The 21,425-nt window shown below is 41.9% G+C and overlaps 3 protein-coding genes across 3 annotated transcripts; all 3 read right to left on the bottom strand.

Annotated features, from left to right (window-relative positions):
- Positions 1-180: 180 nt before the first annotated feature.
- On the bottom strand, positions 181-3,307 carry LOC100844328 (eukaryotic peptide chain release factor subunit 1-3). Its single transcript, XM_003560633.4, has 3 exons — positions 3,027-3,307; positions 606-2,035; positions 181-524 (listed from the first exon to the last, which is right to left on the bottom strand). The coding sequence occupies exon 2, from the start codon at positions 2,005-2,007 to the stop codon at positions 694-696; it is 1,314 nt and encodes a 437-aa protein (XP_003560681.1). The 5' UTR covers positions 2,008-2,035; positions 3,027-3,307; the 3' UTR covers positions 181-524; positions 606-693.
- A 1,970-nt stretch (positions 3,308-5,277) lies between these two features.
- LOC104582569 lies at positions 5,278-12,699 on the bottom strand. Its single transcript, XM_010232584.3, has 2 exons — positions 10,889-12,699; positions 5,278-5,590 (listed from the first exon to the last, which is right to left on the bottom strand). The coding sequence occupies exon 1, from the start codon at positions 12,299-12,301 to the stop codon at positions 10,910-10,912; it is 1,392 nt and encodes a 463-aa protein (XP_010230886.1). The 5' UTR covers positions 12,302-12,699; the 3' UTR covers positions 5,278-5,590; positions 10,889-10,909.
- A 615-nt stretch (positions 12,700-13,314) lies between these two features.
- LOC100828738 (probable sugar phosphate/phosphate translocator At3g17430) lies at positions 13,315-19,565 on the bottom strand. The gene is made up of 9 exons (XM_010232582.3): positions 19,101-19,565; positions 18,489-18,596; positions 18,220-18,251; positions 18,071-18,121; positions 17,396-17,457; positions 17,063-17,324; positions 14,834-15,099; positions 14,615-14,709; positions 13,315-13,900 (listed from the first exon to the last, which is right to left on the bottom strand). The coding sequence occupies exons 1-9, from the start codon at positions 19,185-19,187 to the stop codon at positions 13,724-13,726; spliced, it is 1,140 nt and encodes a 379-aa protein (XP_010230884.2). The 5' UTR covers positions 19,188-19,565; the 3' UTR covers positions 13,315-13,723.
- Positions 19,566-21,425: the final 1,860 nt, after the last annotated feature.

Here is a 21,425-nt window from a genome sequence, read left to right as displayed (position 1 = left end):
GGAGTTGGTTAACGTGTTAACCATTTAGCTAATATAGCCGGCTGAACAAACACCCCACCAAAATTAGGAGGCGCAGCTCCTAACCCAGAGGAAAGAAAACAAGCTCATTCGTCTCTGTCCGCTGCCTAAGTTTACCTTCCTCGGCAGATCCGTTCTGGCCTCGGCAGGAACACCACCGGATGAAACCACCAAAAGTTCACTTGAATCGCAATCCAATCCAACCTCCCCACATGGCAACAGGTAAAAACAGCACCTACGAAAGGTGCAATAGTAGTAGTAGATTACAATAAGTCAAGAACACAAATTTAGGGCAGACAGTTTGCCATGCTCTACCATTGGACCACTTGCTAAAAAACCAGCATTTGACAGAACATCAGAATTGGAGATAACAACCAGCTTTGGTTTGATTAGCTCTCATCTCGATTTAGGATAGCTTCTCGACACCGTTTAATAGAGGAATTGTGATATTTTAGTCTTGTAAAAAGCATAATATGAAGCCGACCAGCGTCCATCAGTCTCTGGGTCTGAAAATAAGACAAGAGAATTTCAGAAATCATGTAACTAGCAATGGAATTATAAGCTCATGCATAGGAAACAAAGCATACAGCTTCTTTGAAGCGCTCTGGAGCAAATAGTCGAGCAAAACTCAGAATCAATCGTGATGATTGCATCAGGCCTGTGACTGATTAGTTGCTAATCAGAATCTTCGTAAACACCCTCATCATCATCAAGGTCATCAAATGAACGAATGTCCAGCTGATAGCGCAGGATGCCACCAATGCCACCAAATCCTCTACAAAACTGCGAGCCCTCTTGAGATTTATTGGTAACAAATTCAAGCGTGCACCCAAACTTCTTGTATTCGTTAGCAAACCATTCCAGAAGTGAGGTTTTCTCCTGAACTTCCAACTCAGCATTGGTAGTTTCATCACGGAAATTACTCTGGTCAGCCTCTTGGTCTTTATTCAGATGCTTTATGATAATTTCTGCAGTAACACTATGCTTAAGCACATATCTATTGACATCAAGGTTTTCCCACACCATCAAAGTTTCAACAGCACCCATTTCAAGAGCCTTTAGGGTATCATCAACACCAAAGACATACTTCCCAGTATCTTGGCTAATCTCTTCAAAGTACTTCCCAATCAACTTTTTCTCCTGTATGAACTTCACATTTGCTAGAATCTCAGCTGACAACTCAATGGCTTGGTTGAAACCATTCTCGCCACCATACGAAACATCAACCACATTAAGTATTTTGGTCTGAAGACGTTGATCAAACATGTCAGATTGGCTCAGTTCTGTTTTAAAATCAGCAGAACCAGCCAATATCAATCCGGCAACATTAGGCTGGCTGGTAGCTGGGTTGATGAAGAACTGAGTAGCAAGTTCAGCTGTCTTTCGAACATAGTTATGACGCTTTTCCATACGAAGCCGGGCAAAACGCAGAGCAGATTGCCCACCTCTTCCATGCTTCTTTGGGAGATCAACACTGAATTTGTGAAGCACTTCACGAGTATTGCCACTAAGTGTGCCAAAAAGAGTTCCATTACCATCCATAATGATGAAGCCAAACTTGTCGTCAGATTCCAAGAGCTCATTCAAGGCTTCAGTGTGGAACTTGTTGTCACAAAGGTACAAGGATGCATTGATAGGCTTGAATGGCTCAAAATCAATTGTAACCTTCTTTTCCTTGCCATCATCAGTGACAATTGTTCCGGTGTAGAGAACTAAGCCATTCGGGGGAACTCTGTTATACAGCTTCAGCCTCTGCTGAGCTGAGGTGATGGCTGCCAAAACAGATTGACGATTGACCCTACTCTTAATGTTTGAAGCAGTACCATATTCATCACCTAACATCTTGGTTACACGGGAAACTTGATCACGTGGAGGCATAATCAGAGAGATCATGCTTGTGCCATTGCCTCTAGCAGACTCAAGTCCCTTGATCAGCTTCTTAATCTTCCACATCTCAATGTTCTTGTCGGTTTCATGACTGTCAGACATCTCGACAAAAGCAGAGTACTCGATTCACCTACAGAATACAAAAACTATCAAGTTTAAGAAAGAGCATGAAGTGCGAGCAGATTGAAAACAAGTGATGCAAAATGGAATCCATGATATTACTAGGAAATTGACTTTAGGTTGCCTGTTTATCCTATGCTTCTGCACGATAATTGTACTTAAATGCCAGGAGAATTAAATCCAACATGCGATCTGCGTCAGCTTTTAGACAGAATACAATCGTAGCTATGGATAACTGTGCAAGGTCTACAAATTAGCCAGGGCAGCAAGCCGAAAAAATTAAATACCATATAGGAGCTATCAAATCAAGCAATGACAGACAACCCAGGAATCGCAAGCTATCTTCTTCAAACGAAGACGCAAAGCAAGCTCTGCCCATTTCATTATGAAGTGGAAAATAATACAATCTTCCAAGAAGCAGGAAGAAGCATGTGGCCCTTGAAGGACCTTAAACCAATTCTAAACACAGATACTACATGTCCATTACATGTAGACCTCCAATTTCTTAAGCTTGAGATTCTAAACATAAACATTGCACAGGGCAGCACTGCAGCAGGGGCGGAGCTACAGCAGTACAAGGGCATACATCTGTACACTCTATAGTTTTGGCGAACAAAATTGGTTATGCTAATATAAAATACGTTGAACAATAATTCGAAAATTGTTTCAACCAAGCAGACGACTCATTATTCTCTAACTCCCTCCTCATTTTCTCCCCCAAGATCCCGTTCATCCAGCCCAACATGCAAAAACACAACCGGCTACTATTACAGGATCACCAATCGGAAAGAAAATCAATCAGAGTCCCCTCATTTATCGGGGCTCCTCATCCCCGCTAGTCAACTCTAGTGAAAAAGAACTCTAGCGACGGCTCGCCGCTCCTCATCCTGCCAGGGCACCAAGACCCAACCGCTCGCGCCCCCCGGAATCTTCACTAGCACAACCACGGCTCCACTCGGAAGTCGTCTCGCAGTAGGGGATAGGGAGCTGTCGAGCCATACCTTGTCGCGCCGCCGCTAATGACCCGCCGCGCCGGATATGGAGGGAGCGCGATGGCTTGAGGACGAGGGATGGCGGCTGGAAAGGGAGGGAGGGAGGAAGCGTCGATTTGAGGACGGGGTAGGGGCGGCGATTCGCGGAAAGGGACAGCCGGACAGGGAGGTCGGGGCGGTGCTGTGTTTATATCCCCAGATCTGATCTGTAGCAGGAAAGCGGGATCGGAGCAGGGGAAGAAGAGAAGAACAGCAGATAAGATAGAGCAGAGCCAGGGTGAGGTTATTTCTGACTTTCTGTGCACCCTGCGTGAGGTATATTATAAACTTTGATTTTCTGAGCATATTTATCGATAAAAATATCGACCTCTATGAATGTATTATAAACTATGTTGCCAGGGATAAAATAAATTACTCTTTCTTCAAGATATATTTAAATTACAAACACAACTCTATATTAGTGGCATTTGTTACTAACTTTATCTCAACTGCAGCGCCTAACATCACCATTCACCGTTATCTTTGAGGTACATTTTCGGCATCCGTCCATCTTGGATGGATGAAACTCCTCATTCACCCGTGTCCTCTTTCCCTCGGTCGCCCCGTCCTCCTCCTCCCCATGGATGTCGCCCGGTGAAAATTCATAGCCGGCTTGTCCGACCGGACGACGCCATCATCTTGGGCGACGTTCTCTCCTCTCTTTTGTTTTTACGAAATGACCATCAGTGGGTTATATTCATTGTTAAAGACGCCGCCGGAAGAATCCAACAGCGGGAAAGTGATCCAGTTTATGAGGAAAACCGAACCTGAAAACCATAGGGAGAACAGTTAATTAAGGGAAAACCGGTTTTGAGGTTTCACCCCTCGGTTATTGCATATATATGGCCGTCATCAACAAGGGTTCGTGTTTGGGGGGTGCCACAAATCCTTTGCCGCGGTGTTTTGTAACAACGACGGTATAGATGTAGAGAGCGGTGCTTCCCTTTCCTTGCTTATCGTCTAAATCAAACATTTCTCCTCAGTCCTCACTAATATGTTGGTCATCCGTTGTGGCTTTCTTTTTGCGGTCAGTTGTTGTGGCGAGTTATTCTTCGGTAGCCATTTGTGGTGAAGTCTGCCGGATCGCGGTGTTGACGGTGATGACAATATCGTCGAGGTAATTGGCGTTGAATGACTTTTTCACAAGAGTGTGTCTCTCTTAACTGAGCATCAAACTTTCTTCTTAGTTGTAATAATAGTTAATTGAAAATGCAATTTGTCCTAGGTAAAGAAAAGTAACACGTTCCTGTAAAAAAAGAGTAACACACAGACACTAGAGTACCGGCGTCAACATGTCTTCTGAGTACTCGAATAAATGTATTATAAACTAGGTTGCCAGGGATAAAATAAATTAGACTGCAAGATATATTTAAATTAAAAATACAACTCTGTATTATACTCCATATAGTGGCATTTGCTACTAACTTTATCTCAACTGCAGTGGCTAACATCACCGTTCATCGTTATCATTGAGATACCTTTTCGGCATCCGTCTAGCCTGGATGGACAAAACGCCTCGCCCATGTCCTCTTTCCGTCGGTCGCCCCGTCCTCCTCCTCCCCACGCGTCGCCGCCCCAATCCTCCTCCTAGAGGTGCAACATGGTGACCCTCAGGGGGTACCCTATGACCCTCTTTAGTTCAAACAAATGAACTAGTTTTTCAAAAAGTTGTGTCATTTTAAAACTTTAGTTCATTTGGTTGAACTAAGCAGGGTCAAAGGGTACCCTGAGGGTTACAAAGTTGCACCTCCCCATGCGCCATTGCTGACCTCCCCCGGCAAAATCCACATGCGGAGGCCTTCCTATGGAGAGGGATTCCCTGACTTAAAGTCAGTGACTTCACAGTCACTGACATGTGGACCCGGCCCCACCTGTCAGTGACCATAAAGTCACAAGTCCCCTTCCTATGGCCTGGATCTAGGCCGCCACTACCTCAAGTCCCCTTCCTATGGCCTGGATCTAGGCCGCCACTACCTCCTCTGGCCGGATTCGGTCGTCCCGCCGCCTGGCTCGTTCTGTCAGCTGGGTTTTTCCTTCTTTTTTTCACAACTGTCAGATCCACCTATCACCCCCAGTAAGGGCCTTTGCCACTCATCAACTGATCGAGTTGCAGATTTAGGTTCGCAGCGGACACATAGAAGAACAGGTAGCACGACTTTGTTAAGTGCACTAATGCTTTCCATCTACTCTCTCCGTTCCATAATTCTTGTCGCAATCTTACTTTTTTTTGGAATAAGGAGCAAGCTCCCGATTTCATTAAGAAATCATGCAGTTTAGTACAGGTCCTCCCCACAGTTCAATAGTGATTAGAAAAAACAGCTGCCAGGTACTTCTGGAATAGCCAAAATACAGAGAAAAGACCATAGAGACTACAAAACTTCAGAATGCAACCATTACAAGTTCCTGACAGAAGTTCATCACCCAGCTTCCAGCCGCTTGCACAAAGACCATCCATATGCTTTGCTCAAAATAACCATCACCATCTTCCACAGAACAACTAAAGCCCTCATCATTTGATCTTTTGCGTCAGCCTTCTGTAGAATGGACCAAGCATGCAACCAATGACATAGTGAATACACAAAGTTAGTGGGATCACTAAGAAGTACATTCTGAAAGCACATATTATTTCTAGCCTTGCAAATAGACCAACATAAAGCAGAAGTTCCAACGGTTAAAGCATATCTACATTTAACAGGGAACGAATTTAACCAAGTATGAATTGTTGACATAGAAGTAGGCGAGGAAGTTAAACCAAAAGTACATCCTACAACTCTTCAAGCAAATCTAGCTATAGGACAAGTAAGAAATAAATGATCTATGGTCTCATCATTCCCACAAAAGACACATTCCTTTGGACCTTTCCACGCCCTATGCAATAAATTATCCCTAGTAAGAATACTTTTTTTCTCAACCAACCACATAAAAACATTAATCTTAAGTGGCAAGTGAAGTTTCCAGAAGTATTTGAAAGGGAAATCAATTTGTTTAGTGACCAACACATTATAAAAAGATTTAAAAGAAAATTGACCATTTTTTTCTAACAACCAACGACTGCTATCCGCCTGATCAATTAAAATTACACTAGAACACAACACTTTGAGATCCTCCCAAAACTGGAATGTCTCAAGAGTGAAATTTCTACGAAAAGTCATAGATTGACACCTCCTTGGGAGAGCATCAGCTACAGTAATACCTTTATTCAAAGAATTATTAAACAGCTTATGAAACTTAACACTGAGAGGTTCATCTCCTAACCACAAATCCTCCCAAAAAAGTATATTCTTACCATTAGCTACTGCTTTCCTACTAAACTAGTTATATAAATTCTTAACCTGTATAAGACCATGTCAAAAATGTGATTGACTAGCTTTACTTTCACATTGAGTTAGAGTATCCTTACTTAAATATTTAGCTCTGAGCATCTGCTGCCATAAGCCATTCTCATTTTCAAGTCTCAATAACCACTTACCAAGATAGCACACATTTTTAATAGTAAGATCAACCACACCCAAACCCCCTTGATCTTTTGGTTGGCAGATCATTAGCCAATTCACTAGGTGGTACTTCTCAACACTTTCATCCTCTTGCCAAAGCAGCCTAGCTCTAAAATGATCAATTCTTTTCTTAACACCCACAGGAAGTAAATACAAGGACATCATGTAAGAAGGGACATGACTAAGACTAGAATTCCGAAGGACCAATCTCCCCCCTAAAGATAGAAGTTTCCTTTTCCAGCAACTTAGCTTATGTTCTACTTTATCCTCAGTAGTTTTCCAATCAGCATTACTTAAAGTCCTAGTATGAACTGGTACACCTAAGTATTTCATTGGCATAAAGCCTATCTTACAGGTAAAGATCTGGGCTAGTGCCAAGCTATTCTCTATGGCATCTCCAAAACAGAAGATTTCACTTTTATGAAAGTTAATCTTAAGACCAGTTAAGTGTTCAAATAAACAGAGAAGAAATTTAAGATTCCTTGCCCCATGCAGATCAACATCAAAAAGAAAGATGGTGTCGTCTGCATATTGCAGCATATTTAAACCCCCTTCCAGCGCAATTGAGGGACCAAACTAGTAATAAGATTTTGACTTTGAGCCCTCTTAAGTAAAACATTCAAACCATCTACAATAAGATTGAATAAAATTGGGGATCGGGGATCTCCTTGCCGAAGCCCCTTCCTGGTTTTGAAATAAGGACCAAGCATATCATTAACTGTAATCCCTACACTACCTCCCTTAACTATCTGCATAACCATTTTAGTAAATTGCAAGGGGAAACCTTTCATGTCTAAAACTTGCTCAAGGCATAACCAATTAACTTTGTCATATGCCTTTTCGAAGTGAACCTTAAATAGAACAGCACTACTCTTACTTTTATGAATTTCATGTAGAATTTCATGCAGCAAGACCACATCATCTAAGATGTACCTACCTTTAGTAAAAGCAGACTGAACAGGATCTACAGCTTTATCAGCTACCAACATTGCTCTATTATTTAGAACTTTAGTAAAAATCTTAAGCAAGGTGTTAGATAAACAAATAGGCATATACATCTGAATCTTATCGACCCCTCACCTTTGGGCAACAAAGTAATGTTACCATAATTAAATCTATCAATATTTAATCTACCAGCATAGAACAATTTAAACAAATGGAGTAAATCAGCACACACTAGAGCCCAATTTTTTTGATAAAATTCTATAGGAAAACCATCGGGTCCAGGAGCTCTATTTCTTCTCATAGAAAAAACAGCTCCCTTAATTTCATCTAAACTGAACTCAGCAGCTAACATCTGTCTATCATTATCATCTAGAACATTATTAACGGGTATATCCAAGTACAAAGAAAGAGAATCATTAGGGCCAAACAACTTTTTGTAAAATGCAGTAGCATAATCCAGAATATGTTTATCTCCTAAAATCATGCCTTCCTCTTGATTTAAACTAAAAAAATTAGTTTTTCTTTTTTTACCACTAGCTCTAGCCATAAAATAAGCAGTGTTATTGTCTCCTTCCAATAGGTCTTGTTCCTTAGACCTTTGGAACCACATAATTTCTTCCTCTTTAGAAATTAGGTCCAATCTTAACTCCAAGCTATGTTTAAAATTTCTATTCTCTATCGAAAGACCAATAGTTTCACTAGCCCTATCAATCCTATCAATATGATCCGAAAGTTCTTTTTTGAGCTTTTTTGTTGCTCCTTTCAAATTAATATGCCAACCTTTTAATTGTTTCCTAAAAAAATTGGCTCTATTTTGCCAAAAATCCTCAAAAGTTCTACCAGGAAAAAACTTATGCCAAACATTGTTAACTATATTATACAAATCTTTATGCAAGAACCAACTTAGTTCAAATTTAAAAGGCCTAGGTAACCTAGCAGGAATTTTACTAAAGGACATAAGCAACCCAGTGTGATCAGAGACTTTTCTATGTAAATCAGAAATGGTAGTTAAAGGGTAATGTGCTAACCATTGAAAGATCGGTATGGTCGACTAGAGGGGGATAGGCGACTAACAAATTTTAACTTTCCTTTTTCTTTTCTTGAAAGATACAAACACTTAATCCTAGGGTCCACTAAATACTCTAAAAGGAATGCAACCCTAGTATGAAGTGCAATAGCCGAAGCACTAGCCGAAGCAAAGTATCGACAATGAAGTAAAACAAGTAAGTAAAAGGGGCAAGTATGATACCACACGAGAAGACGAAGATTTCACCGGAGTTCCACCTATTGGGATCGGTGTACGTCTCCGTTTGGAGGAGTGCTCTACCACAAAGGAAGAGACGCCATGAAGGCTCACTCTATTCTCCAACTCGCCACACCACAAAGGTGGGATGAGCTCTCACAACACCACAAAGGCGAGGTGAGTTCCACTAATGGCTTCCTTGAAGACGAACGCTGAACCTTTACAAACAAGGAGAAGGGCACGAATCCACAACTAAATTGGAGGCTCCTTCCCAAATCCTCAAACATCTCCTCACAAGATTGGAGTGCTTGAAGAGACACTTTCCGGTTAGGGATCCCAAAATCCCAAGAGTAACAAAATCCACCAAGGAAAACGAGGGGAATCAACTTTTGATTTGGTGAAACCCTAGATCGAGCTCTTCTCAACCCTTCCTCAAAGTATTAGCTTGGGGGATGCACTAGGGAGAGAGATCTCGAGATTTGAAGCTCTTGGTGTTCTTGAGTGAGAGAATGGGGATGAACTAAGTGTGCTCGGGCAAGAAACCCGTTGGGGACGAAGCTCCTTTTATACCCCATCGAAATCCAGCCGTTAGGACACATTTCAGTAACTCCGGTACCAGGCCGGTAGTGGACCGGAAGTTCTAAGGGGTAGAACTTCCGCCCTGCTACCGACCTCCTACCGCTTTACGCAGTAGGATTCCAGTAGCGTTTCGGTACCAGACCGGCACCAGGGTAGAACTTCCGCCCACCGAAACCTCCGGTTAATTAGGCGGTAGAACCGGCTATCACTGGAAAAATCTGACAGCCAAAGCAGGATAACGACAACTCTCAACTCAAAACTGGATTTAGGCTTTATGTGGGTGCAATCTAGTAGATTTGTGTACGTGAAGTTGATTCACCCAAAGCTTTCCCAAATGGACTCACTCTTTATAGTACGGATTTTCCTACGACTCAATAAAATAAAAAGTCGTAAATCCTTATACGCTTCTTTCCTTTTTGAGGGCGATGAATCGTGTCACAACACTAGTTATCAAATCTGAAAACACTTGGCACACAATTAGTCCACAAGTTATGTTGTCATTAACACCAAAACTCATTAGGGATCAAAATGCCCTTTCAACCATTCAGGACTTACTAAAACTCTATCCAATTTCTCAAACAAAGGATCATCATGATTATTTGACCAAGTAAAGATTCGACCAGAAAGTTCTATTTCTTGTAAAACCCAATGTTCAATAATACCATTAAAGAGAGCAGTCCATTTGCTTGGTTTCTTAGGTGTATTCCTCTCAAAAACCTTCCTAATTATATTAAAATCTCCTCCAACAACAATAGGCAGCCTATTAAAACCCAAAACATGTACTAATTCTACAAGGAACTTGTCTTTGTCTTTATCATGAGCAGCACCATAGATAATAACCAAATTCCATTTAAAATCATTCTTCCTGTCATACACAACCATTCTAATGTGATAATCACCTTTATCACAGTCTCCAACCTCAAAAAAAGAATCATTGACCCCCAGGAGCAACCCTCCTGATTGGCCTTCAGAAGGAACCCAATTCCAAACAAATCTATCATTACCGGTCAAGGAATTTAGCCAATCATCTTTAAAATCTTTCTTTTTAGTCTCCTGCACACCTACAAACACTAATTGATTTTCAAAGATAGCTTCCTGAAGAAACTTCTTTTTATGGTTCTGCCCTAAGCGCCTAGCATTCCAAAAAAGACCCGACATTAATTACTTTTTCTTTTTGGTACCTTTCCTACCTCTAACCTTTGGTTTAACACTGATATGCCCAGTGTAAACCTTAGATTTCTTCTTGTTACTACTACCAGTACCAATCTTAAGATCAAGGATGTCAGCTAGTTCATTCTGATCATCCTCAGAAGATGAAAATAAATATTGTATAACATCAGGGTCAAAACTATCCAACTTAGCATTATGTTCCTGAGTAACTTCATTAGATTTTCTAAGATTTGCCATATACAAAGTAGTTCTAGCAAACTCTAGGTCCTTGATAACTTTCAGATTGTCATCAATTTCTAATTCAGAAGTACCAATATTAACTCCTAATTGACTAGCTATTTGCTGTAAAGTAAAGTCATCAGTATTTAAAACTGTAGGGAAATTATTAATAGAATCAGTACCTTTCTGCAGCTCCGTGTTCCTTAATCTTGCCATATCGATTGCCTGTCCAAGGTAGCCTTATCATCATTGGTGTTCCTGTTACTCCTTCTTCTATTGCCATCATCAATAATAGTACCCTTCTTGGTTTTCCCATCTTTAATTGGTACAGGAGATTTTCCTTGACTATTCTGCCCATTCCTAACTGCATCAGCATAGTTTTTTGGAGTGCCTACATTTTCGTTTTGAGCTGGTGGTGTACCAATAGGAACCAGATTGTCAGATTCAGGAGAATCAACATTGTAATCCATATTGTTCATCTCATTAATGGCTTGAGTACCCAGACCACAATCTCTAGCAAACTGAGTTGGGCTTTTAGGATCAGATTCATCATCAGAACATTCCAAGTTATCCAGTTGTTCAGTTTCTTTAGCAAAACTGAGATTGACCTGAGAAATAGCAGAAACTTTATCACTAATGTCAGCTCTAGTAAGCTGTAAATCATTCCTACCATTCCTTCCATCAGAGAGAGCTAAATCAGCCATGTTAGGTTGACTGGAAGCAGCCATTTCCTCATCATTAATCTCATGAGCTGGGTCAGTATCATGCTTGCTACCCTGGTTGTCCTTAAATCTTTTTTTGCCCCCAACTCCATCATGTTCAGTTGCATGTTTACTTTGCATAGGATTGACTTTAACCACAACTCCACCAATTAAAGGTACCCCTATCTCAACCACAGATTCCAGCTGAAAATAAATCCTATAGATGAAAGGATCAATAGTCAGAGGCCCCCAATCAGGAATCCTTAAATGATCCATCACTCCTACTCTCACCCTCACCACATCATGTTTCCTAAAGCTGACCATATCTACTTCTTGCATTGTCCCTGATATTGAACCAGCCATACAAAAACCTTGGTAATGCATCAAGGAATCAGGTATACCAGAAAGTTTCACCCAAACAGAAACAAACATTTGAAGACCATCTGCTGCACTTCCAACCAATTGAGCAGTAGCTTTTGGTTGCATAGGCAGCACACATTTGGAAGTCAGATGAGAGTCTTTACCACAAACATCACAGAAGAGAAGAATCTTGCAGTCTTTGATTACATGGCCAACTTGATCACACTTATAGCAGAGCTTGACCACAACATCTATCTGTTCAGTAGTTCTAGCACCCTCAGAAGAAGCAGGCGAGGCTTGTGCTTGCCGATTGGCCACCGACCCAGACTGTACAGACCCTTGGGCGCTGCTACTCGCATCTCCTCTCTGAACCGCCCCACCCGGTGCATCAACAGCAACCCCTCCACCAGACAACGGTCTACCACCACCAGATCCGCCATGTCCATCCCCTTGGAAGCTCCCACGCGGACCGAAATTGAATTTTTCCTGATTTGGGGGAGGAAATCCACCCATATTCTGACCCAACTGCCCCATGTACTGCCCCCAGCCTGATTCCTCGGTTCCCAATTTGCAAACCCTCTCCCAGACTGAGCATAGGGATCATACGGGGGTACCTGATCCGGCGGTGGCGCACCCTGATGCACAGGCGGAGGTCTGAACAGGCTGCCCTTGCCAGCCACTCTAGTTATTCTGAGTATAACCAGGGTCCCAACCCCCTCCACCTCCACCAAATCCGCCATGGCGACCACCCCGCCAGTCGCCTCTACCATCTCCGCGCCCCGCCATCACCGCCTGCACGAAGGAGCGCTCAGGAAGGTCCACAAGCGGTACGCCCCCAACTCCAATCCGCGGCCAGCCCCCAACTGTGGTAATCGCCGCCGCAACCCTAGAACAAGTAGTATCAACTGATAATGGTTTCCACTGGCCACCCAGAACAGATACGATCCGAGGGAACCACTCCTGGTGTGGAGCCCCCTCCTCAGAGACATGCGGAGCCCCGCCATTGATGGTCGACCACGTGGAGGAACCTGAAAAGGACGGAGACGTAAAGCGTGAAAGCGGAATAAGAGAATACGCCAACGAACGAGAAGGAACGTTGCCATGCTGAATATTGTCCCCCAGTCGTTCGTCCCGATCGCCATGGCCGATCCCTAGATCGGGAGCAGGAAGAATCTCCCGACATTGATCTAGGGTTCGTTGGAGAGATGGGAAGGAGAGAGGAGGAGGAGGAGGAGCCATCCCTCCTTTTCCGATCCGCTACCGTCGAAATCTTACATGTATCTAGATACTTTTTAAAAATAGATACATTCACTTTTAAGCAAATTTGAGACAAAAATTATGAAACGGAGAAAATAAAAAGAAGGTCTCCATGTTTTGTAAGTAGTGGGTTCAAGTTGACAGCGCGTATAAAGGTTCTAAGGTCCGAAATAGACTTTTCCCGCATTTTTACGTGCCCAAGTTTGACAATACATGACAGATACATCTAACATTTTACCCTGGACTTGCACATTAGGCCTCGGTGCATTGGAGAAGCACACATAATGACATAAACACATCGATCAGGGGAAGTGAATCAAAACTGCTGTTCGAACGAGCACCTGTAATGAAGCCTTACATCATCTATGATCCGATAGCATTGCCGCATGCTGGGTTAAGAAAGAGCATGTATCTGATATAGACAACCGAGTTCCCCAAATACACAGATAAAACGTAATCATCTACCACTGCTACTTTCTCTAATTAACCTCCAGGTGTCTCCTGAAAAAACCTTTCCGTGCCAAATAGGAAAATTTATATTGAAGGCACATACAAGACTAATGGACAAAGCTTCCAGACAAGACCTTTGCATAGTTCATCAGCTTATGCACCACTTTCAGATTCACGAGGAGGAAAATATTGGATGGTCAATCTGGGAAGAAATTTGTTACTTCAACCAACTCAAAACTTGAAAAATGGTCATCTGCTATTGAAACTGCCTGTTTGCGTCCGGGTAACATAGGAGATGCGTGATGACGGAATCAAAGGGGCTTCCTCATCAACTGCTGCTGCTTCTGATGCCAGACCTCCAACAACAGTTTCATCATTACTGTCCATGGAACTGTCAGGTTTGTATATGTTTGTAATCTTCTTATCCTGAAGAAGGAAAAAGGTATCAGAAATTGAGAGCAACCATTTAGGACGGCTAGACAGCAGAGCGCCTATATTTTTTCAGGGAAACCCACAGAGCCTCTAGATGCTTGCTATCCCAAGAGAGCCAAACTCCAAAACTAGTCTCCAGGGTTTAATAAGGTGCTTCTGACCAGATAGACAACAGCACGACCATATGATACAAATCGGAACTGTAGGTTCTATCAACTGTAGTGGAAGCTAAGTGGAAGAAACAGCATGTTAGGTGTGTCTGATGATTGTTATTTTTTAGGTAAGATGGTCCATGTGCGATGCTCAGATGATTACAAAAGTTGGTTAGATGATAGAAGAACAAGATATGCTGAAGGAATAGGATATAAAATAGGCAAGGCATGTACAAAATAGTAAGAGAACAAAGGAACAAAAACAACCATCTCTGGTCCACTGTCCACAACCTCATATGTCCTGTTTGACAACACGATGCACATGGCTAGGGCCAGACAATTGATTTTTGTACTAGTGTTGTCATACAAAACAAAAGAACAAAGGTAGGGACGGGGGAAAACAGTGTGAAGAAAATGAAATATGGAACAATAGTGTACTTATTTGAGTTTGTGAAACATCAAAGATCCTCTTCATGACCATATCGAGCAATGGGAAGAACCTTAAAAAGTTCAAGAAAATTAAATACAGAAATTGCAGTGAGATATAAGCTCTGACCTTTGTAGTTCTATCAGGAGTCATATCTGCTGGAAGTTGACTTGCTCTCACATCTTTCATCTTCAAGTAATTGTACATAACAACGCCAGAGAGTGCTACACATTAAATTAGTACTAGTTGAGAGTAGTCGCAAAATCTATATTTCAAACAAGCATATCAACTTGTTGTTACAGTCAATTTGAAAACTATCTCTCTACACAAAACTGAATACATAATTACCAACTGCATATCCAATTATGTTGAGGCTTGTAATAGTAGATTCAGGAAAGATAATGGTCGAGAGGGCAATAAGTATCCAGTCCTTCAGAACTCCTGCAACTCGGATAGTGACTGCTCCTGTTCTTCCAATAACCAGGAATATGGATATGTTCAATGCAAATGCAGAAAGTGCATTCAAGAAAAATATCCAATAGTTGAATTGAATTGGAGAGACGTCCATTTCTGGTTTTTCCAGTAAATACCACGGAACAAATAGGAAGATGAAACTGCATAAAAGAAAAATGCATTTAGGAAATTGCATGAAAAAAAAGGGTGCGACTACAAGCATTTTAAAGACAGACAGAACATGCAATATTTTAGTTATACTGTAAAAGAAATTGCATAATAACGATTGATGCTGCAAAGAAATAGCAATGGCTAGGTATGTGTGATAAAATGAAGGCCCTAACTTTGAAATTGCAACCACAAAGATATCCCCAGGACATATTTTTAAAAAGAAAAAACTTTGACCTAGGCGTCAGTATCCAAAGTTGTTCTCCAATTTTATTTTATTTTGCCAAGATCTGCTTATTTTGTACTCCCTCCGTCCCACAATTCTGGTCAAAATATTACATGTATGTAGACGCTTTTTAGGAATAGATAAGTACATACTAAGCCATGTAAAGGTATGGCGTTCATAACATTCATGAGAATGTCAAATGTTTGTATAAATATATACTCCCTCCATCCGTTTTTTCTAGGCGTGAAACTTGCTGGCCCAGGTACCAAGGAAGTCTGCTAGGTTTGTGTTGATTGGGGGGCAGCTGCATGCTGGCTTCATTGTTTGGGCATGGGTGGGTTGCTGTGGGTCCGCATGAAAAATGCGCTTAGTACTGCTGGACTGCATGCAGAAAAATGTACGCCTGGTGAAGATGGACACAGGGAGTACTACAAAGTAGAGAGATGGTTTCAGCCAAGAAGGCTTGCAACGAACTTGACTCGACACTCAACTAGACACTGCTTGATTGGAAGGAACAACAGTGAGTAACAGTCTGAACATAATTTTATAGTTCAAATGGAAAAAAATAATACTTGAAAGCATTCCTTGTAAGTACAACCGACAATAATCTCACTGATACTAATTCAGTACTAAAACCCTTGTTCAGAGTACCCTTCACAGCATAGAACAAACTAGTGATTCTATATAACCTAACCCTTCAGTGTCTCAGGTTTGAACTAAGCCTAGTTCAAAACTGCGACAATTATTTTGGATCGGAGGTAGTATTAATTAACTTTGACCACTCTGAAGCGAATCCTAGGGAAAAGTAGGCAACAAATGCTTGTGACTAGCAACCTCTTTTCTGCTTATCAACGAGGAAACGTTTCAGTAATTAGTACAGAAACTACTGACCCATTTTCGAGCATGGTCTCAATCTGTTGCTGTTGCTCAGGTTGAAGAGATGGGGCGCAGTTTGGTCAGAGGCGAGACTCCTTTTACTTTATTTGATTCACTAGCTCCTAGTACAACCCACCTCTCTTTAGATAGTAGAGAGCCCCAACTCGCATACGGACTGGAATGGAAACCGAATGTAATATGAATACTAGATAGCTACCAATTCCCAACCTGGCATGCTTGCTACATATGGGAACCAGTTAGGTGCATCTCCTGATCTGTTCAGACTGTACAAGACCCCCCAGCATTCCAGCAGCTTGGGGATCATGTTACCAAGACCTAAGGGTCCTTGCAGCGGCTCGCGTAAGTGCGGGCCTACATGACATCATCTATCAAGCATTAAGAGACATTCCTCTTGGAGAAATATGACATTACCAAGATTCTGTCCTTTGTAACTAAACAAGTTTACCAACTAGTTGGTAAACTTCCTGTTTATAATCATATTACTTTGCTTTTTCATAGCGAATACAGTGAATGAACACAAAAGTGATTGGATTATCCTCTACCGTAGTGAGTACCACATTGTTAATGGCAAATAATAAAATGATGGGTAATTAACATCTTTCAACAATTATATATCTGTTTGAGTCATTGCTTTGTGGTTATAACTAAAGGAATTTTAAAAGAATGTCAGTCTCACATAATTTTTGTGTACAGGTATTCTATAGGATAGAAACACCATAACTCTCATGTTTTTGTACAAGGGCTCTGCAAGAGAGAATGTAATCTCAATGATAGTTGTGAAACACTATATCAAGCAAGTGAGTATTCAGAGTTTCAGATATAGTATCTGGTACCTGCAAGGCGCTATGTAATACAGGCTTGTAATAGGGTTCAGAGTTAACCCCTTTTTTTGGAGGAGGACCTGTGTCAGCACCAGTCTGAGCGCTTCTGCGACAATGCCAGTTACTTGGTATAATGTTCCTATTACATTAAAATGAATCTCCCCATAGGATGAAACTACAACACCAACACTGACCAGCAACATGTTCAAGAAAAGGTCCTGTCTTAATTTGTCAGTACCACATAGAACAGCCATTATAAATGTTGCCACGGGCACTGCATTTCATATTAACTCAAATCAGTACCATTTCATAACAGCAATGAAGGTGAGGTGTACAGTAACTCACTCAAAGCCTTGAGCATTTGGATGAAGGCAACTGAAATATACAAGTATGCTGTATTGCCAAACCTGTAAAATAGACAATCAATAAAGTACTGTATGAATAATAATTTTGTGAGGGAGAGCCATGATTCGAATACATGATTTAGGACAACTCAACAGAAAAGTAGCAACTGCCATCCAGTCATGGAAGATAAATGCTGTATGGAGCTTAAGAATGGTTTAGTAAATTATACTTGACAAATCACATTTTAGGCATTAACAAATTTATAATTGGTATATACATAAGCAGATTAAGTTAAAGCCTCGAGAGCACTCCTTTGTCCATACAGCAAACAATACCAACTGAGATAGCTAGTGCATGTCATCGATTTCACAGGATACAAACATGGCATCATCCAAACAACAGGTATACCAGGCAAATAGTGGGGAAAAAAGGCTGGCACAAGAACTTAACAACACCTGCTATGTTTGCAAAAATACACAGAATCATCTCAAAGCAAACGATTAGATCATCACAAATGCCAACATTGCAAGTATGTGATTTGTGCAATATCAATACTCAAAATCTGCATATACATGCCAGCATAGGCTTGCCTTTGCATGAAGGAATATAATAAAGAAGTCTTTGAGCAACAAAACGAGATAAAATTCAATCGTATATAGTCTGCAATTATCTTACCAAAGACTAGACGCGAAGAAGGCACTAATTGGAATTACGGATGTGGCATATCTGCAGAAGAGGGGGGGGGGGGGGGGGGGTACACAAATGATTAAGACCAAACTTCATACACAAGAAAGGAACAAAACTGACTGCTCTTACTGTCTTACATTTGAAAAGTCATCTTGACAGGTGCAACAACCTGCATAACAACAATAGGAGTGACTCCATTAGCTATAGGAAAAAAAAATGGCGTCACTGGACAAACCAACAGTACAACTAAAGCTTGTAGCCCCAGATTAGCTTGTGTTCTTGCAATAACAAATTCCGTCTTGAGAATTATCACTTTACATGTCATTTGGTTGAAGAAGCACAACATTGTTTTGGTATGCAAGGAGCCTCGAAGGCTCTAACCAGGAAGAGGCATAGAGAAGCATACCTTAAAAACACGGACTAGGAAGAATGTCACGACTCCAGAAAATGCCATGTGAATCATTGTGAGGGTAATAGGAAAGGGAAATTTGAAGTATTTTGGAGATAGTACCCACTGTGACAACAAAATGCATTAGTAAGTTCAGCTCTCACAATCAAGGACCATACATAAGCAATCATATAATACAAACGAAAAGAATGCAAAGGCTCTGGATCCGCACAACACTGTTAGCATATGAATACATGATTCCTTAAACTGGTTAGACCCTTTAGGCCACGTATAATACAGATTACTGACAGTGTGCTGTAGCAAAACCCTGATTCGCCTAACAACCCAGAAACCGTACAGAACACAAGCGGCATTGTAATACACCATGCACCAAACTAACAAATACGGACGACGAAAGCAGCAATGTGGCATGTGTCCATACTGGACTTCATGAAATTAAACCACACGACACCTAAAAATCGTGGCAGGAAACAAATACTTTATAAATGAAACTGGGAAGAGGACGGATCTTAGTTCACCATGACATCACTAGCTCTACTCCACTCCAAAGCGGGTACAAAAGGATTCCAAGTAGCAAAAGGAGCAACTCGGAGGGAGAGAAGAACATACTTTGTTGAACAGGATGACTCCCGACGAGAGGCAGATGTAGATTAGCAGGTAAAGGTAGGTTAGCAGGAGCTGCCTACTGATCATCATCGCCGTATCGCGCCCCCCCTTGTGGACACGGGCGGAGGACCCAGTAGGGCAAGGTAGGGCGGCCGCTCGCGCGAGGAGGAAGACGAGCTAGGGGGCTGGGGCGCTCGGCAGCGGGATGGGCGGCGGCGCTCGCGCGAGGAGGAAGACGATCCACGGAGCGAGGGGGCTGGGTCGCTCGGCAGCGAGATGGGGCAAAGGAAGGGAGGGGAGTCAAGGAAAATAAATGAGCCGCGGGTGTCGGTCACTCGCGGAGCTAGTGCGTAGCCGCGGCGCTGCCGGTGCGCCGGCGAGGAGGTCGATGCGGCGGCAGGGGCGCGCGATCTGGCACGCGTGTGTTGTTCCTCTGGTTTGGAGACTCGATATCACAGCGATAGGGACAGAAATGAGATAGCGGGAGAACTCGGTGGTTTTTCTACAAAAGGTGAGTGAAAGCTAGTGAAGTGGGATATACCGGGGCCCAGACGTCAGTCGCTGCTTTTACGTGCACTTGCAATCTGCCATTAGAAAAATAGGGGAATCTAAAACCAAAACACGCCGTGCGGAACAGCGGAAGGATTGTCGCATATAACTGTGCTACTCCTATAAATCTGGTTAGCACAGTTTTTTTTAAGACCTGCTTAGACGGCACCAGCAACTTAAATTTAAAAAAATTAGCGTAAAACTCTTAAAAAGTTACTCCCTCTGATTGTACTAGAGACCAGTCACATGATCATATACAAGTATTACTCCGTACTATATTTTAAAGTCGGTCAAAGACTCGAAAATTTGTAGGCGCTAGCGTAGCATAGTACACATGCTTTGCTATGGATAGTACACCTACTTTGCTATGGAATCATAAAAAATCTATGGAAACGTTAACAATATGATAGAATGTGTATCAACGCAGTTGAACTTTGCTCAATTTAAACGGTAAAACTAAGTTCATGAAAATTGGAGAGCAGAGACAGTTGGAGGAGATATATTTGTGGGAGGCTGGAGATATCACTTGCTTCTCTAGCCAAATTGTCAAGGATGAGAAAAGAAGGGTCGAAAACGAGTGAGGAGAAACACCAACTCCAAACTCTACAAAGACAAGGGCACAATGCGGCACGGCTATGCACCAGCACAAGGGCAGAGACGGACGGTGCAAGGCTGAAACCTGCAGCCGAACTGCCATTGTGTGCACGCGTAATATGGCATTTGTACATCGGAGGCTTTCCGTTGAGCATACATGTCGCGATAGCCATAAACACAGGTGACAACTGTCCTGCAACCTGTCGCCGACTGGCAGGTCTCGAGGTCGTGAAGCTAGATCATAATCAAATGAGTCGATTACATATAATCACAAGATTAAAAAAAATGATACCACGGAGAAATATGATGGATTTCTTTACACTCTTTTTATATTATTTTTCTCACATAGGCAATGAAGCTCTCAACATACGGATTAGATGGGGTGATAGGATAATTGTCTGGTCCTAAGTCTCTACATAGTTGGCTCTCGGCATTCCTTCTTGGGTAATCATGCGCAAAGGTAGAGCTGGCAATAGTGTCAATTTTGTTACCTGATATTGGTGAAACTTGAAAAGCCTTTTGTAAACTAATACTACTGCATGCTTATTCATAAAACCCCAGTTAAAAGACATGCGAAGAAAGAGCATATCGGATACAGATTGTTTTGTTGCACTAACTGACTTGTGTTCAAAACCACAAAGGAAAAAAATTATCAAAAAATAACTCGCACTAGAGGAAAACCAGCACAACCTACTCAATCATCGGGATCAACATTTTATTGGCTAATTTGTGAAGTTTCTTCATCTAAATCTATCTCCCTAAGTCTCATCATATTGATTTCACGGACGCATCTCTCAAAAAATAGGAACCGGTAATTTTCTGGTGAAAAAGTCCGTGAGATTTTCACACGCCATGGTATGCAAGATTTCTCACCTTACTCTTCTTTTGCAACTCATATGCACAAAAGAACTTATGATTGATACGCCGGGTTAGGTTAAATTTCACGTAACTCATGTGTAAATTATCTTGGGTAATGGTAGGATCCGGGGTGTTCAGAACAGAGATTTGCCGAATGAGATCCGATTGATAGAAGGATACATGAGGAAAGTGCGGAAATGGCGTGGCCTGGTCCGGTGCTCAATGCAAGCCTAATCTCCTGATCACAAATCGTGCTGTGCCGTGGCGACTGGGCAGGCAGTGTAGTACTGCACCGTCAACGGCTCCCCAGATTTTCAAGTCTGCTCT

Source organism: Brachypodium distachyon, chromosome 1 (assembly GCF_000005505.3).
Source record: "Brachypodium distachyon strain Bd21 chromosome 1, Brachypodium_distachyon_v3.0, whole genome shotgun sequence".
Taxonomy (NCBI): domain Eukaryota; kingdom Viridiplantae; phylum Streptophyta; class Magnoliopsida; order Poales; family Poaceae; genus Brachypodium; species Brachypodium distachyon.
This window is presented reverse-complemented; position numbering and strand designations above follow the sequence as displayed.

Excerpts from the sequence above, each read along its gene's own strand:
- LOC104582569 (XM_010232584.3), bottom strand. The coding sequence starts at position 12,301 with ATGGGGCAGTTGGGTCAGAATATGGGTGGATTTCCTCCCCCAAATCAG.
- LOC100828738 (XM_010232582.3), bottom strand. The coding sequence starts at position 19,187 with ATGATGATCAGTAGGCAGCTCCTGCTAACCTACCTTTACCTGCTAATC. Across the intron at positions 18,252-18,488 it reads TCCTAGTCCGTGTTTTTAAG|GTTGTTGCACCTGTCAAGAT; the intron begins GTATGCTTCTCT and ends GTTGTTATGCAG. Across the intron at positions 14,710-14,833 it reads CATAATTGGATATGCAGTTG|CACTCTCTGGCGTTGTTATG; the intron begins GTAATTATGTAT and ends TTTAATGTGTAG.
- LOC100844328 (XM_003560633.4), bottom strand. The coding sequence starts at position 2,007 with ATGTCTGACAGTCATGAAACCGACAAGAACATTGAGATGTGGAAGATT.